At 39.5% G+C, this 18,271-nt stretch overlaps 1 protein-coding gene across 1 annotated transcript; it reads left to right on the forward strand.

Moving 5' to 3' along the window:
* Positions 1-3,739: 3,739 nt before the first annotated feature.
* KCNK5 (potassium channel, subfamily K, member 5) lies at positions 3,740-7,907 on the forward strand (the record flags this gene model as incomplete). The annotated part of the gene is made up of 4 exons (XM_009084672.1): positions 3,740-3,851; positions 4,851-5,017; positions 6,135-6,303; positions 7,096-7,907. Coding segments are annotated over 4 exons (1,260 nt in total), but the record flags the coding sequence as incomplete, so codon positions are not given.
* Positions 7,908-18,271: the final 10,364 nt, after the last annotated feature.

The raw sequence follows: 18,271 nt of genomic DNA on the forward strand, positions 1-18,271 counted from the left end.
AGATCTCCAGGGAACGCTTTGAATAACATGGGAGGCTTCAGCCTCTTCAGGAGAGAAAGACCTGGCACTGAGCAGTATCTGGCTGTTCTTCCTGTATGCAGTAGGGTGCCTGTGGGGCCGGATCTCTTGCTCTGGTTTATATATAGCCTGTTTATTGTCTTGTGTTTTTAACCTAGTGGAGCTGTCTATCTGGCCAAGTACCCCAGAGGTCCTTTTTCTTTCCTATTGCTTCCTGTTACCAGATCCAACTATTCCTTATTAAAGTGTCTAGCATTTCATGCCAAATATGAAATTATTCCTACTTGATATGCAAAACCTGTATCATAGCTTTCTTGCAGCTCTTAACTCTTCGAATAAAATCACTAACAGTATGTGCCCTAACCGGGCCAAGACTTCTCTTCGTCATTTTCCAATCTGAGAACTCTTCAACCCTACTGTTACTCATATAGGGAGGATTCAAGTGGCATGTGCCCAAAGCATCTGAGAGAAATTCCTCTCCTTTACTCAAGACAGAGGAGATTTAACAACTATTTATTGTGATAAATAGTGAATCTGGAGTGAACGTGGTCATCAGAGGGTTAATAAGAATGTCACCAAACCCAGGAAACACAACACATATTGGAGCAGTGCTGGGGCTTGTAGTGTAGTGTACCTTGCAAATGGAGCATGTTGTCTGCTTGATTATGTGCAAATTACATCCCCTTTTCTACTTATATCAATGTCATCTGATGTAGCATTTTTTTGTGTGTTGAATCTCTTTTTTGCAATTACAAATCTGTTTAACTTTCAACAATAACACCAGGGTTTCTAGAACTTTCCCTTTTTCCTTTGCCAAAATGCAGAATTGGAGTAGTGGGGCATGAGGGAAAAGAGGGGGTTTGATTCCTGTGAGGCAAAAGTAGTTTGACTGAAAATAAAATCCAGCCTTTATCAGTACGAACCGTCATGAGGTGAGATCTAAGGTGATGTGTAAATTCTGAGTTAGTTGACTATTTTCAGCATTTTCATTTGGGCATACTTGAAAAGGTGTTTTCTAAATGACGTCTTTCTAGATATTAAGAGCATTTGCACCATCTACTCTCTTCTTCCTCTCCCTCCTTGCGCCCTATTTTCCCATCAAAAGACTTTTTGGAGCAAATTTGCTGTCGTTTAAGAATTCAAGCACAGCCAACTTGGGGCATACTGTATCCTAGCAATAAAAGCATCTCTGACACTGCCTAACAGATTTGCTAAGCAAAACATAACATGTTCACTCTTCAGTTGTATAGTGTCCACTCACATTATTTGTTGAAGCCAAAATATTTAATTATTTCAGTATGGGCAAAAGTTATGCTGCTTGGAAAGCAGCTACATATTTCCCACTGCACCAAAGCTGTCTAAGCATGTTTTGTGACCGTCTCTGTTCCCGCAGCTGGGATGCTTACAGATGCGTGCAGGCTTATTGCAGGCATAAAGTAACTTAAAAGACTGGACTGCAGATCGGAGATAATTATGTGCTAATAGCCGATGGCTGTGTGCAAATAGGGACAGGAAGAGGGTGGCAGCTTTGTCCGGAGGATTATCTATGGTTCTCTATACAAAGAGTTTATATAACTTGGAGAGCTGCCCATCTCTCCCTCAAAGTGTTAACTGCCTGGGTGTGAAGGGCAGCTGTGTGCTCCTCAATCCAGCATCTTCTCCTCGGATCTGGGCCTCCTTCACACCTCCAGACCTCAGATGTTGGCAGATCTTAACATAACTGTGTGTACTGGGAAACTGAGCTCATTAGATCAGACTGAAGGTGGAGTAATGCAATGAGATAATGTCCATGTGATAATGGAAACAGATACTTCACTGTCTCTTATGAGATCAGTTGCTCTGTGAGGAAACAACAATGAAAAAAAAAATCCAAGTGCACTTGTAGAATGGAAAATGACCAGAGAACTGGTGTTTGTTATAACGTTTAGGCAGTGGAAGAAGTCAAAGCATCTTTTCAAGGATAATAGATAACAGATTGTGTTTGTCAGGTACTTTTGATGTCCTTTGGGAGTTTTAGGAAGTTCATCTGGAGACCATAGCAGAAATAAGTGATGTTATTTTGACTGGTCTCTAGTCAGATGAGCTCTTGTGACCCATTCTAACTGCCTCAAATTTCTTTTTTTTTTAATTTATTTTTAAGGGGATTGCATTGTGTGTTTACTCGCCTGCTCAACCTGCCTGTTTGAGGGCTACTTCTCATTCGTGCACCACTTTCTTATGATAAATGAGTGCCTTGGTGAGGATTCTGTCCTTTTCTATCCAGAGCCTTTAGGCAATGAAAAGGTGTTGTATGCAGTTTTGCACATACTCTGAGTTTACTAGGAGAAAAAAAAATCTAGTTCTGTATCTCCCTTCACTTTCAGTGCTTCTCCTTTTATCTTCTGTAACAGCTTATGTGTTGAAAGTGCTTTTTTAATTACATTGTTTGCATCTTGTATATGCACAATACATTCACTTTGAGGGCATTTTTATTACAGTAGGAGGGTGGTGATATGTAATAAGTCTCAAGAATAATTAAAACTTGTGTTAACTTGTGTATGTTTTCAGTAGTCAATGAACTTTGTGTTGAGTCTCTGCTGGGTCCAAGATCAGATCTTAATCAAGTAGGAAGGATGGAAGGAAGGAGTGATGGGGGAAGGAAGAGTTGGTTGTAGTTACCTCTGTAAGTTCTTGCCAGTTTAAGATAAATGTAATCTGTCATGTTTATTAAAAAAAAAAAAAAGTATGATGTGTTAGAGCAAAGATTTAAATAACTAGAGATATTCCAGGTAAATAGCTTTTTTTTCCTTTTATTTCGAGGAGGTAGAAATGCATACCAGAATCGGCAAAATACGTGGTTTTGGTCTGAAACTGTAACTTTCTGAACTAAATATTAAGTAGGGTTTTTCATCAATGCATCTTCTACAGTTTTGGAGAAAAGGGGTGGCTAGCTAGTTCTCTCAAATCCTTTCCTACAAAAGGTGAAGGCAGTTAAGAATTCTTAAGCACCTGAAGACCTCTACAGCTGTTAATTGTCTTGCTGAATCTGTGGAAATGCTAATGATTCCCTGAAACATTGTAAATGAGTGCTTTGCATTCATCATGAGAGATACTAGATTCAAAGGAGGGATAAGAAAAGGGCCTCATTCGAGGACAGTGATTGGAATCCTGTTGCATGACATGCTTTGAAAAAGTGTTAATTTCTCTGTCTTTGGAAAGTAGTTTTGCTGTTGGCTTGTAGATGGTTTGACTTTGCCAGAGACAAAAGGGGACTTAACATGAAATGCACTAGCTTTTCCAAGGACTGTGACATCCTGCTCATACCCAAGTCAAGCTGAGGCATGTAACAATGTTTTCAAATGGATAGTAGTTCTAAAGATGCCCCTAATATTATACTAAATTCAAGATCTGCACTGGAGGTTAAATGCTAGCTTGGTCTGGAGGAGTATATTTGGTCTCTGGAAGAGATTCATTTGGTTTAAAGTGGTAAATCAAGTAAAAGTTTATCTAATTAAAATCCCCTATTTAAATGTTAGAGCACCTGCATCACTTTTTCTTATGTGAAGCAATTTTTTGTATTTCATAAAATTATTGTTAGTGAATATATTAGATTAGCCTTCGCAAAAAACTTGAGATTTTTTTGAAAGTATGAACAAAGGTGGGAAATCTGAGAGGGACAGAAAAAATTCTTTTCTAGGATGCCAGGGTTTTCCAAGATTAACTGTAAACTCTTTCCTTACAGATTGTGTCAGATGCCGCTGACAAGGGGGTTGCCATCACTGGGAACAATACCTTCAACAACTGGAACTGGCCTAACGCTGTGATCTTTGCTGCTACTGTGATCACTACAATCGGTATTTATGATATCAACTTTCCTAACTATAGTTTTCTGTGGGCTCTAGTCTGTGTCTTCCATTTCTGTTAACAAGCTAGCCACTGAATAAAGTCCCCACAGTTGGAGTTACCTGGAGTATGTGCTCACCTACAGATTCATAGAGGGAAAAACAAGTGTTTTGGCACTCACTCTGTGCATATACAGAACAGAAAAGTGTGCCTTTCCACTAAGTAATGTACTCAAGGTGCTGTTGGGGTTGACTAGTGTCATTCCAGTTCCACTGATTCATGCACTTAGATTTCCAAATCATAAAATCCCAAAACAAAAGTCTAACAAAGAATTCCATTAAACTAATACCTAAAGCAAGAGCATATGAGCTTTTTGTATAGCTGCCCTGTTGCACAAATGCATCATATTAGACTACTAAATTATCAGTGTTCCTGGTTTGCAGAACTAGACTTTTCATCTCTCTCTTAAGGAAGGTGAAGCAGAACAACTGTTGTCTTTTAAATATTGCTACTGATTTGTGCTTGTTAAGCCCTCTGCATTGAAAGACTTCTTCCTCCTTTGTTATACAGATTTTCAGAACTCAACATTGTCTGCCTTCTACTTTTACAGAAAAATCTTTGCTACATGGTATTGTTACACACTTAGTACACCACAATGCACTAAACCCCCCTAAAATTCCCCCCTCCAAAAAAAAAACCAAGAAGAATAGAAAATTACCAGAGAAGGCTGTATATATACAGAAATGGAAGTCTTACTGTTTTCTTCGTTATCTGTTATCTAGGGAACACTTAAAATTCAGTAACCCTCTCAGCTTGCATTGAAGGAATACTTGTTTGCTAGAGTAGAATTAGAAGGCATCCAGATTCAGCAGATCAGCAGCTGGAGTAAACTAAAGCTCTTAGACCGTGAAGTCAGGAGTGTCTGATACAACAGGAGCCCACACAATGCTGTTTTGTGCCTTCAATTCTCTGCAACAAGAACAGACGGAGCACATACTTTTCTCTTTCAGGTTACGGAAACGTTTCTCCAAAGACATCCTCTGGGCGTCTCTTCTGCATATTTTATGGGCTCTTTGGAGTTCCTCTTTGCTTGACGTGGATCAGTGCTCTGGGGAAGTTCTTTGGAGGACGTGCCAAGAGGCTGGGCCAGTTTCTGACTAAAAGAGGAGTAAGCCTGGTAAGGCCTTTGCTTGCTTACCCTTGAACTCTGTATTTTTGATGCATGAATTAACCTCACACTTCTTAACTTACCTGCTCATCTTGTAGTAAATGAACACTTGCACAAATAGGAATTTTCCCAAATGGTGTTGCATAGAAATGACTGAAAGTGGGGTTGGGTCTGGTGTGTTGGTTCCACAAGAAGTTCTAGCAAAATAAGATGTCATAGGAGCCTTTGGTACTAAATACAGATCTTGCGGCTTCTATGGAGACATATCTCCTTGCACTGGAAACCTTTTAGACAAACATAGGTGAGGCTTCATTTCACAGACATTTCATGCAGGCTCCTCAGACATGGAAATAAGCAGTCCTGCTTTGTTCCCACCTGTGTGTATGGTGCAGTGAACCAACTGGAAAATAACGTTTTGTTTTGAGGTACTGGCTTGTGGTTTTTTGTTTGTGACATTTTGTTGCATTTTTGGTGGTGGTTTGTTTTCTTTAATCCCACACATACACACTCCAAGTGAGTTCTCAGTTCTAACTCTGCACAGAGGTGGGAGACAATGCAGGGCCATAGTCCCTGGAGGACAGTGGGACTGGTTTAGGTTCTGGTTTCAGAAACAGAACAAGAACTCTCTTGGTTTAGCACCTGAGAAGAAAACACTAAAAATAATAGTGAAATGCATGTGTACATGCAGGTTTGTACAGAAGTTGCAAGAGTGTCAAAGGGTAGGAGGCAGCAATAGGAGAGAAGCATCTGAAACACTTCTAATCTTCTATGTTTAAATGAATAAAAAGAAAATTAGAGGTAGTGAGTGTTTTTTAGACTAGTGCTATGTTTGTATCCCATACCTATTTGTAAAATATCAGGGACTCCTTAACTTTTCAACAGTGTGAAGTTATGAGGAAATAATCCTTTTTGAGCAACTAGTTGTCAGAATAATGAGTTCTGCCTAAAGGTAAAAAAAAAAAGGGTGTTTATGTCAGTCACTTTTAGTGACCTTTAATTATGGTTGCTAAAGTGTTAGCACAAAACTCTGAAATGTCTGGTACTGTCAGATGATTCTTGGTGCCATGGATGTGAAAAGAAAATTTTGAGACATTTCCCTGACCTTTTTTTTTCTTTTTCTTTATAGAGGCAAGCACAAATTACATGCACAGCTATTTTCATTGTTTGGGGTGTCTTGGTCCATCTGGTTATTCCTCCCTTTGTCTTTATGGTGACTGAAGGATGGGATTACATTGAAGGCCTCTATTTCTCATTCATCACTATCACCACCATAGGATTTGGAGATTTTGTTGCTGGTCAGTAATTGTATTTTATGTATTATTTCATTACATGCATAATATGGCAATTCTATTTTCAAACTTTAATTAAAAAATATTTTTTCTAAGCATTTCCAAAGCATTTTGCTGAATAGAACACTCAGTTAAAGCTGGGTACTGATCCAGTGGACTAGATCTGGCTCTTCAGTCTTGGTGTAGATACCAAAGGCCTTTCTTGGGCTAGGTCTGCAGCCAAGTTCGTGTGTGTCACAGGTCTGTATTTCAGACAAAGAGCCATCCTATCCACCTTTGAATGGGATCCAGTATACTAAGCAGGGTGTATAGGTACTGGGCAATGCCCTCTGCAGCTGTCCAGAACTAGTCAATGGGAAATGCTGAGCATACTGATATCTCCCTCCTAAAGCATCTCTTTTTCTAAAATCCAGTGCTTTGTTCAGAGCTTTGGAAGTGGTCCCTGTAAGTGGAATTCTGAATCTTTTTCTCAAGGAGGATACCTCTATACATACCCCAGTGAGAGGCAGAAGACTTGTAATTTTCAGACAGGAAAACATTCACTTTTATTGCTTATAAGGAGAGGATAAATATACTGCCATTTTATTTATTTGTATATACATGTGGCCAGGAAGTGGAAGATACAGGATCAGCTTCTTTGAGAAGACTTTCAGGTCCCCACTTGCTACCTCTCAGAGCATTGATCAAACAACTAGGCTCTGTTTGTGTGGAAGGGAGTAGTTCTCAGGGTCATAACTTCAAAGGTTTATCAGCTATGAGTCTTCTTTCAGTAATGTTTTTGGTTTTACTTTCTTGTAGGTGTAAATCCAGACGCAAACTATCATGCCCTTTACAGATACTTTGTGGAGTTATGGATCTATCTGGGACTAGCTTGGCTTTCACTTTTTGTTAACTGGAAGGTCAGTATGTTTGTGGAAGTCCACAAAGCAATCAAGAAACGGAGGAAAAAAAGAAAAGAGTCATTTGACAATCATCCTCGGCCTAAAAAACCCCTTCAAATGGGTACCCCAAAGGATGTCAACATTTTCAGCTTCCTTTCAAAGAAGGAAGAGACCTACAATGATCTTATAAAGCAAATTGGGAAGAAGGCCCTGAAGACAAACAATGACAAAATGATTATAGTAGAGAACACCAAACAAATGAATGCCAGTATAGGTGTTCAGGTGACTTATACGAAGACAGAGTCATTTGAGTATGATGAGGCTTCTCTGGACGTTCAGAATGGTCATGTACTGAGACCCCTGCACGATAAACGCATTGGAGACAACCCTCTAGAAGGAAGCATGTTTGTAAACCAGCTGGACAGGATTACTGAAGAAGAAGGTGAAGTGTGGGATTCCAGAGACTATCGACCATTAATATTTGAGAATGCCAATATAACATTTGTAAATGAAGATGATGGTGAAGAGGAAGATATCTCAGATGAGGAAACATCAAAATCCTCCATGGATGATAATCTTGCAGAGGAATCTGAAACTGCAAAAAAACTGGTAAAATTCCCATCCTCTGATGAATCTACCTTTACCAATAATGAGCTAGAACTTTCTGTGCCTTATGAACAGCTGATGAATGAATATAATACAGTAAGCATTGTGAAGGCTGCCACGTGAAGCATGTTTGCCAGTGGTTTATTGAAAGTGATCCGTGCATATTGAACATATAACAGAGCAAGGAGAAAAGCATGTTTTTGCAACTTCTCCTATCTCTTTGAAAACAAAAGCAAGTCCCAAACTAAGAAACTCCAGTCTCCTTTTCGCATTCTAAGTTGGCTTCTGAGCCCATCAGCTTTGCTTTTTTGAAAAACTTGTAATATAACAGTTGAATTTGGAGTCCCACTCCTTCTTGAGATTTTATGGTTCTTGAACAAAGTAGAAAAGACTAGTTAATACACTGGACCTGCTCTGAGTTCATGCATTTCATTGAGGAATTAGTTTGGGAGTGTAATTATACTGTTGCAAAGAGACTGCTTTAGGCATCATATGTGTTCGGTTACTCCACTAGTTTTTCACCTCTGAAAACCTGGATTTGAATACTGCTTTGATCACAAATGGAATCAAGGGGGTTGCCCATCGTTAACTTGTTACCACCAAAAAAATGGCACAACCCCCAGCCATACTTAACAAGAAACTTTAGATGGAATACAAGGACACACAGATCTGAGCTGAGGTGCACTGGCAGACTGAGGAGGAAGCTTCTGAAACATCTGTCAGTGCTGTCAGAATCTGCCAGAATATGTCAGTGCTTGTCAAAATACAGTGAATTCTAATTTCATAAATAAAATATTAAAAATTCCCAAGGAATGGATGGAGAAGAAGCCCTCTAACAAGGAAGAATCATCTGGTATGGAGCTCGCTAATTGGGCTGCTAAACTGCACATCAGCCCCAGCACTGTTAAAAGAGTAAAGTGACTGCAAGACTTATTGATCAAAGCATGTACGAGCACACGCAAGATGCAATGAATTTTTAATGTTGAAAGTGTCCTTCCACTGTCCATTTCCTAAAGGAAATACTTGAATGAACCTTATACAGTATCTGTGTACAGGTGAAGTTTTATTGACACTGTTCTTCTGAGGAAAAAATCACCTTGGGAGGCACAGGTATTCTCCAGTGCCCTAATGCCTGTCAGAAGGGACCTGTAGCACTGCAGCTGATCTGTGCAGTGTGTTAGTCAGTATTGTTGTTTGATGTTCCTCCCCTGCCTTGGTACTTCGGACTAGACTTGAATGGGAGATGATTTTTGAAACAGTTGATTACACTTTGCATATTTGTTTTTGTTTTAAAGTTTGACCTACGTGCATATACAATGGTTATTCTATCCCACTTTAAAGAAGGTTGGGCAATATCAAACCTTGGGCAAACTGAGGTGTGATCAAGTGAATTAAGGCCATAAGGCACTGGGGTTTTTTTAAAAGGAACTTTGGCTTTAAGCTTCTGAAAGTATTATCTTTTGACTTGGAGATGGACTTCTCATTAGAAGGAAGTATGTCTGTTCATAACATTTATTTCCAAATTGTTTTGACTACAAAGAAAATTTTACCATATTTTTATTTTTATTTCTTTTTCCATATCTATGCATTAACCCTGACAGCTCTTTCAAATGGGACTCTTGATTACATGTTGGCAAAAGGTACTGACTTCAGTTGTATCCAGTACACTTGGAACAAAAAATAGCCAAGACATTTGAACCTTAACATCTCAAGTTCTGCTGTTCTGTTTAGTTTTAGAGTATTTAAGTCATTCCAGTATGTCCTAAAGTTTCCAAAGTTCAGTGAACAGATAAAAGTTTTCATTCTTGTTTTAATGTAATGCTGGCACACTCACTAGCTCTGTAAGAAGAGCTTATGGAATCTTAAAATGCTACTTTTGAATTACTATCTAGTTTTAATAACTGCAAATGTTGGCTGGAGCTTCAGTTGCTGGCCTCTTTCACAGAAGAAGAAAGATATATGGGAAGCTGGCACTCTGCTTGACTAGCCTTTCGATGGGAAGTTTTCAAGTCATCTACTGTGAAACAAGGGACTGTCTTTACTAGTCCTTTTTTTTTTTTCCTAGAATTTTCCACGTCTGTGGCATTTTTTTCAAACAGAAAGTGGCTAGGGCCAACTCTGTTATACTGCAAAAATGTGGAATCAATGTCGCTAGATTTGGTAGCTAATCTGTAATTTATGATAGTATTGCTGAAGAGAGATTCTAATTTGGAATCAAATTTATTATTTTATTAATGCTGTTTGGAGCAGGGATGGTTGGATGAATCTAACTTGTATCTGACAAGAAGGAGGGAGAGGCCATATCAAGAAGATCTTTACTTACTTCTAATAAGACACCCTCATCCCCATTGTTTTAAAATGACTCCAAGCCCTTCAAGGATTTGTATATATCTGAAGGGTTTTGGTTGACAGCTATACCTTGTAACTCTAAGAAATGGTAGGTAAGGCTAGGGGTGTGATGCACAGGATGCTTGTGTAGCAAGTCTAGCCTTCTCTTTTTTTAAAAAATATTCTTTGTTTTTAAAAGTGCACATGAACTTAAAAGACAATAAGAAATCACTCCGTATCGCTTTTGTTGTCCTCTACTTGTCTTCCATTATTGATACAAAGATCAAAGTTTTAGCAAGAGTTAGAAAGGAATGGGACAATGAGGAGAGAAAAGGCTTGCTGCAAGTGCGTGAAATGCGTAATCCAATCTGCGTTTTTAAAAAAGTAAAATTTTTCTTTAATACAGAAATAATACAACCCAGACACTTGGCTGGGTGGCTTTGATTGGGAGGGGATGTTGCACACTGGAACTTTAGACTCTGTTCTTCATAGCGAAGTGCACTTGTAAGCCAGAGCTGAGAATAGATGGGATCTGTTTCATATTATCAAGCTAGATGTGGCTCTCTGGCCTTTCCCAGTGTAGTCAGCATAGACTATAAGTCTGCATAATAAGTATCATGGGATTTAAAGTAATAGTTTAAATTTATTAAAACAAAGTACAATAGTCCCACTTTTTTTTTGGGGAAACATGATCACACCTCACAAAACTGTTCTCAAGACATCCCACCATGTGCCTTAATGTAATCTTAACACTGGGAAAAAATTCCTCTTTACACAGGGGCCAACACAATTGGTCTCTTTAAGCCCTACTTGTTTCAGTGTTTTGGAGGGGTTTAGTTGGTGCATAGCTTTCATACTGGCTCTCTCCAAGAAACTGAACCATTTCCCAGGGTTTTTAAAATTACGGTGCCATCTCAGAACTGCCGAAGTGCTAAGCAAGACAGATTTTTGCCTGCCTGTCTTCCACGTCTTGAGAAAAACAGCTGCCTGGGGGATCTAAATTAATGTCCTTCTGCCTTCAAATTTACATGTAGTGACTTAGAGGGTTGCCCAGGCTGAATTTTGATCTATTCACCCCCAAAAGTGCCTCCGAGTGATACTTGGTTACATCTTGTAGTTATTTCAATTATTTGGTCAATCTGAAACATTTTTTTCAGATGCCAATTAATATTTCATTTGGCTAACTAATAATGTTAACAGCCTTCTTAATGCTGCGGGATTGATTTTATAGGTGAGACAGATCTCTTCCTGGAAAGAGAGGAAAGGGGGATTTTTTCAAAATATGAGAAACGGATGGAATAGCAGTAGAAACTCTTCTTTCTAGCTATTGCCTGCAAGTAGATTGTATTTCCAGTCACACCATGTGAAGGATGGGCCCACTTACTAATTTTGCCAAGATAAGCCAGTACTTTAAATTTTTTTTTTTTTCCAAAAATTAAAAAATATCCTGAAATGTGACCATGGAATTCTGTTCCTACAAAAGGCCTTTTAAGTGCTATAGACTATGTGACCTCATCCTTCATAACATCATTGTGACATTTCTTAGTTTTGTGTTGTGCTATTGAAGCCTATTTTTATCAGAATGGCATCATTTTCAGATACCTGTCTCACATCAGGTAGTCTAACACATCTGATACACTGGTACGAAATCACTGAGGAAATACAAAACGTGAGTGTTAAATTCTTCTGAACTAATGATTTATGAATCCATTGCTGGCAATGGATATCACAAAGCACGCTGAAATAAAACCAGACTGATAAGAGATCCATGGTGACACAGTTGTATATGTTGAGATTTTATTTTTCCTCCAGTTGATCTGGGAGAGTGTGTTGAGACAGGCAAGCATCACTGATGAGGAGAGCAAAAAGCAATATATAAGTCTGTTGACCTAAACAAAAGAGCTCTGTTAGAGACTTGTAATTTTTGTGCCTCGTGGGATTCATTCCATTTGTGATGGATTTCCCTTTTAAAAATTAGCTTGTCTTTTATATGGCTTTTGAAGTTTGTACAGTTCTGACTCTTACCACTCCATAATATGCCTGTCTGTCTGTTCTTTGTTGCTGATTGTCACTGGAATCACACTGTATATAAATATTTGCTAAGTCTTTGTAAAATGTAATTTATTTTAATATTTTGCAATAAAAATTTTGCAATTTACCCTCTCTGTCATGAGAAAAATGGCAATCGAGATTTCTTTTTACTACTACCTACACTTGTAATGCACCTCACAGATGAGACTGGTCCTGGTCCAAGGAGCTGGAAGGTAAGGAGCCAAGAAAACAAGTTGTTTTATGCAAGCAAATGCCTGAACTTGTATGGGGTATTGATGACTTCAGTTCAATGGCATCCGATCTTCAATTAGATACAGCATAGCAAAGTATTATTCAATGTGGATTTTGGACAGCTGTTGAAAGACAAACGGAAGTTTATTTTAGGGACTGTGTTTCTTTCAGGGGGCTGCTTTTAAAGAAAATGCACTGATATGGGAAGTGTCAGAACTATTAAAATACGTGAGTAGCTGTTTATGAATTTTCAGATTTCTAGTAGCAGTGCTCACCATTTTGCATGCTAGCAGTATTTGCAGTCCTTCAACTCCAGCAGTTTCCTTAAAACATCTTGAAAAATAGCTAACTACCTGCCTTAATGGGCAGCAAAATGTGACTTGGTGATACCAGTGATAGAGATTCACAAACTGGGAGAACCTCAAACTGAGGGGGAAGAGACTGAACCTTAGCTTTTAGGCAACTGAGTGAAATTGCTGAGGCATGAGCTAGGAAAGTGATGGAGACACGTGGGCCCAGGAGGGAAGGGTGGATGCTGTTGTGATTTGAGTAAGGGTAGCCAATCCCTATGTTTTCCTCCAGCCCCACAATAGAGGAGCAGTGAAGGAGGAAGAGGTGCCTGACTGGTGACTGATGCCGAAAAGAGCCAGAGGGATGTAGGGTCTCCTCATAGAGCTGAGGGCATGACATAGGATGGAATCTGGTAAGAACCTGATAAGGTTTATTTCTGCTCCCAGGAGGTCAGAGCCCACAGACTGTTGTTCACCTTCTGCCCTCAGTATTTTAGGAGAGCGTTATTATTTTACAGGGGGTAGGGTAGCAAGAAGTAAGAAAACAGGACAAACCTGTATCTGTTATATGCCTGTTCTTATGGTCCATGCCTGGCTGTGGGTTCCTCTGAACCCAATAGCTTAACAGATAAAATCACAGGCCAGCTGACACTTAAAAAATTTGAAATCTTATCACAGGCCTTTACAATGCACGGTGTTAAATGAGACCAGCAACCTGCAGCTCATGGAAATGAAGAACTCCAACCTTTAATTCTGGGAGATGAAGACACTGACAGAGCAGGAAGAGTTGCTGTGCAGGACCATTTTACACAGGAAAATGCTACTTCACTTCTTTCAGAGCAATTACCTGGACCTGGACCTAGGTCCTGAAGAACCTATAAAATATCTCTCTTGACTTCTGTGCAAGGAGGTAGTAGTCCAAAGTTTGAGCAGGAAGATTTTTCTTTTTAAATTCATGTCTTGTGCCTTGTGCCTTTCAGCAAGGATTGGGTGGATTTTGTTGGTTTGTTGGGGTTTATTTAAAATTTTTTTTAGTCTCAACCTCCCCTTGGTAAAATAACTAATGCTGTGATATCTCAGAATAAAAGGTTGTGCTGAATATAGCATCCATTAGATTTCTGCATATTTTTGTTCCTTTAAGAACTCCCTTGACCTTGTAAAAAAACAAGTACTTGTCCCAGTCTGAAAAGACACAGGAGGGTTTAATTGATTCCCCTAATGTGAATTAAGACACAAACGTTGTCAAAATACTGTTAGGGAGTGAGACTTTATTATTGGTCACACAAGGGGGAGAGAAGGGGCAATAAGAGAGTTAGAAACAGGAAAGTGAGAAGTAATCAAGATTTGAGATGCTAAAGCAGCACTTTGATGATCTGTAGGTTTTTTCAGCTGTGGGTACACACATGTGAACAGACACACACATACACTCTGGATGGTTTTTTTTTTTTTAATAAGGCTCTGCCAGGGCACTGGTTTGTCAGCTCCCCTTGAGTTGCTGGGTCAGCACATAGTGATTCCCAGAGCAGGCATCTCATGAGCGGCCTGAGACAGTTGTGATTCAGGTATAGCGAGTGATTTATGGTGGACAATGGTGCCTTGTTATCTCAGCAGCTGGAGAGGATTTTGGTCATTACCTATGGCAGCTGGAGGGAGTGTTGGTCCTTATCTCGAGGCTGGAGGATTTCAGTGGTGGACAGTGGTGCTTCGTTATCTAGAGAGGATCCTACCCATTATCGAGCCAAACAGCCAGGCCTGTGCCACACAACAAGCAGTCAAAGACAGGCAGTGTCAAAACAAACATTTCTTAAAGGTCCCTTACAGTACTTTGATGCACTTTCAATGTTATGTGAGTATAAAAGTAGTGTGTGGCACACTGATATGCCTGTTAATTGTAAGGAGAATTAATACACTATGAATGACAGAAACAAAAAAGTCCCAATCAAGACCTGTCAACAGCTTTGCACTCTTCTGTCAACGTCTGGCTTTGGACAATTGCTGATCATATTTTTGTTTATCTAGTTCAGTTTCCAGGTATATAAGGAAGTATAATTCCTAATGCTGCTAAGAGCAGAGACAAAAATCCTTTTCTATGCTTCTTTGTGGGTTGGGCTCTATCCATACCGATTAAAATAAACTGGGTGAAGAGGAGCACTTGTTCCTACATACTCCTGGTTGCTGGGCAGAACTGCAAAACAAAAAATGTGCATGCCAACATGAAATCAATCTGTGTTCATGTTGAAATAGAAGTCACAAGCTTCTGAAGCTAGAGGAGAAGTGTTTATTCATAAAACTGTGTTGTCCTTCTCTGGCAACCTTCATATTTGTGGCTTATCAGTTGTACATTGGCAGTTAGCAAAAAGTAAACAAATCAAGACTTCAGACACAGACAATCTATTCTGATATTTTTCTATTCCTCTCAGCCTGGGACTTTTGCCAACTCCATCTCTGGCACAGCTGGAAAGGAAGGAAAAAGAGTAAGCTAATTGGCCTGCTTTTTAATTGCTGATTAGAATGGGAAATGAATACAAGCAACATGCCTTACACATCTGAGGGGGACACTCCAACCTTTGGCTGGTTTTGTAGCTGTTATTTTTTAATAAATTATAGAAAATGGGTGGTTTAAAGTGAGAAAGGTTTGTAAGGAGAGCTTTCTTTCATACAATGAAAAAGACTCGGGTTTTAAGTTTTTTTTCTGTGCTGCGTTTCTTCAGAAATTGAAACTTGCTAATGTAAAATATCAGACTAGACTCTGAGATATATGATAGGGATCAGGTGAAGGCAAGAAGGTAAAGCAAATACCTATTTTTAAACTTTAACCTCCAAGTTATATGTAGTTCTGTGGTGCAAGTTCTCTATCCCTTACAGCTGCTTTAAATTGAGGCCAGAGCCTGACATTTAGCCCCAGCTCCGATGACCCCAGCATGTCACTCAGGAAAAGGTAAAGGGATGTGATGTTGAATTGACAAATAAATTTTTAAAAAAGTTGTGCAAGAGATACAATTCATATCGAGTACAGAGATAAATCAGAGATCCAAAACTTTAGTGGCTGAGCAGTCTGTGTTATTTGTGGGGAGATTTGCTCTAAAACACTAGGACCTTAGTTTTCTGGCAAATAATTTCAAGCAGTTTTCTGGAGATGTCTAGCCAAGTGATATTGATGTCTCTGAGGGAGTTTAATTCTATCATGTTTGTCAGTAGATGCAAAGTATAATCTTATGGAGGCATAACAGCTGAAAGCTGCAAAATCTGCAGGAAAGAACTGGCAGCCTTTTAAAATGTGTAGGCTGGAGAGAGGCTTCTTTCAGAGAATGCAATGAAAATTAAAATAAGGTGGAGACAGACTGAAGCTCTAACTGGCTTTTATTGAAAAGCTTCTGACCCCGTATATTACTCTGCCTTCAGGTGCTATGTGGTTTTGGAAATGCTAGGGATAAACTTAGCTTCCTCTGGCACAGAGTGGGAGGAAAAGGCTTTGGGGTTATCACAGTTTATTTACTGTAAAATGACCATTCTTCAAAGCAACAACAACAACAAGACTCAGGATGAGGAGAACTGTGACTGATTTCAAACACGCATTCTACTCAGACCTATACAGTAAAGATCCGACTCATTTTTCAAGGAAGAATACCACTTTCACCCCTTTAATCTGTATCTTCTGGTTCCCACTGCTTTTCTCCTTGCTTATATGTCTTAATTTTCCCTTTCCTCAGCTGCATTGCATCTGTCCTATTACAATTCCTGTGCCCCCCATGGAACATCACAGCTGCCCACAGGCATGACACAGCAGCCCCTTGGCATTTCAGGCTGACAGCCAGAAGATAAATCTGGCTTCTCCCACATAAAGTGTGTCAGTCTGAACTGCTCCAGCTAAAGGAGACAGAGATTGCACAACCAAGACACCCAGATCAGTGGCTTCCTTCACTGAAAAGTTCAAGCTTTTGCACACTTTCAGCCATGCTATTTATATCTGCTGTGGGTTAAGAACTGCATGGATGTGGTTCAGTAAAGGCAAAGGGTACAGCTTCACCACGGGGCCATGAAGTGGACTAGGCAAGCCTACTGAAATACTTGCAGAGACTTGTTAGTGAGGCTGGAGTTCAAAATAGTTTTTGAAAGTGGCTATGCCTATTGTGAACTGTAATTGCACCTTTTCCAGTTCCATCTTCTTCCTCTTCTTCCCACTCCAGTTCCCTTTTACCACCACTCCTACACTCCCCAGTCCCACTTTATAACCACAGTTGTTCCTACTGCTCTAGCCTCTGAACTGGGAGGATAAAGCTTGGCTCTTTTTAGTTTGGAACTCTCCAGGAGGTTTCCAAAGCCTTAGAAACACTTTAGCTTGTTGCTGTGTGTTCAGACCTCTTGGCCTGACTACATTTGTCATGTAGATGTGACCTAAAACCATGTTCCTATTGCATCAAGTAAGGAGCAAAGTTATCACCTGTTTAAATAAACCTTTGGCTCCTAGTCAACAATTCAACAGAAGAAAAGAAATTGAATAGAACAAAATATGTTTGATTATTTACTAAAGTCATAATGGCCTAGAGACTGAAAACAAAGAGTGGGACTGAGAGCCAGATGGCAACCAGTATAACCTACACAGCCTACATGTCAAGTCGTTAGGGTAAGAAAACTCCCACAGTGGAATATTTTTAAGCACTAGAGAAATCCTTATGTGCTACTTTCCCAGTTACAGTTATTCCCAATAAATGCCAGAACCCTGACTTTAAAAATATCATAGATAAATGTCAGGAACCATTTGTGTATTTCATAACACTTGAATATAAGCAGCCTCAGAACACCAGTGAGAGGGCAAGAGCAGGAAAAAAAAAAACACACCCAAGTCCAAAAGATTTGCTACCAGTGTTATGAAGAATTCTACAGAAAGCTAGTAATGCATGAGATCACAAGTTCACAGCATGGATATACCTGGTATACCATGTGCCATACTTGAATTCTTGCATGTTACAGTGCCAGGGAGTGTAAAGGAAACATTTTAGACAAGGACAATCCACTGATTACAGGCACAGAACAGACCATGAATACCAAAAGATTTGCTACCAGTGTTATGAAGAATTCTACAGAAAGCTAGTAATGCATGAGATCACAAGTTCACAGCATGGATATACCTGGTATACCATGTGCCATACTTGAATTCTTGCATGTTACAGTGCCAGGGAGTGTAAAGGAAACATTTTAGACAAGGACAATCCACTGATTACAGGCACAGAACAGACCATGAATAACAGTTGCCACTGGCCCCAGGCAGAATTATCGGAGATATTTACATAGTTTGCATAACTCTTGGCTGGTTAATCTCAAACTGAGGTGGAGGAGTCTTCTTCAAATGTCAGGGATATCTTGCACCACGAAAGTAATTGTGGACAAAAATAAAATCCTAGGAATGCAAAAAAGGACTAGATGGGGACAGTCATCATCTAGAACTCTGGAGAGGAGGACAGTGGAGCAAACCTCACTCCAGAGCATCTGCACACAGCAAGTTCTCTGCATGAGGAGGAATAAGAAACCTTGTTAACTACAGATGAAGAAGATCCTTCTACATATTCATGTCTTGCTAAACAGGTC

This window comes from Acanthisitta chloris, unplaced genomic scaffold (genome assembly GCF_000695815.1).
Source record: "Acanthisitta chloris isolate BGI_N310 unplaced genomic scaffold, ASM69581v1 scaffold27230, whole genome shotgun sequence".
NCBI classification, from domain to species: Eukaryota; Metazoa; Chordata; class Aves; order Passeriformes; family Acanthisittidae; genus Acanthisitta; species Acanthisitta chloris.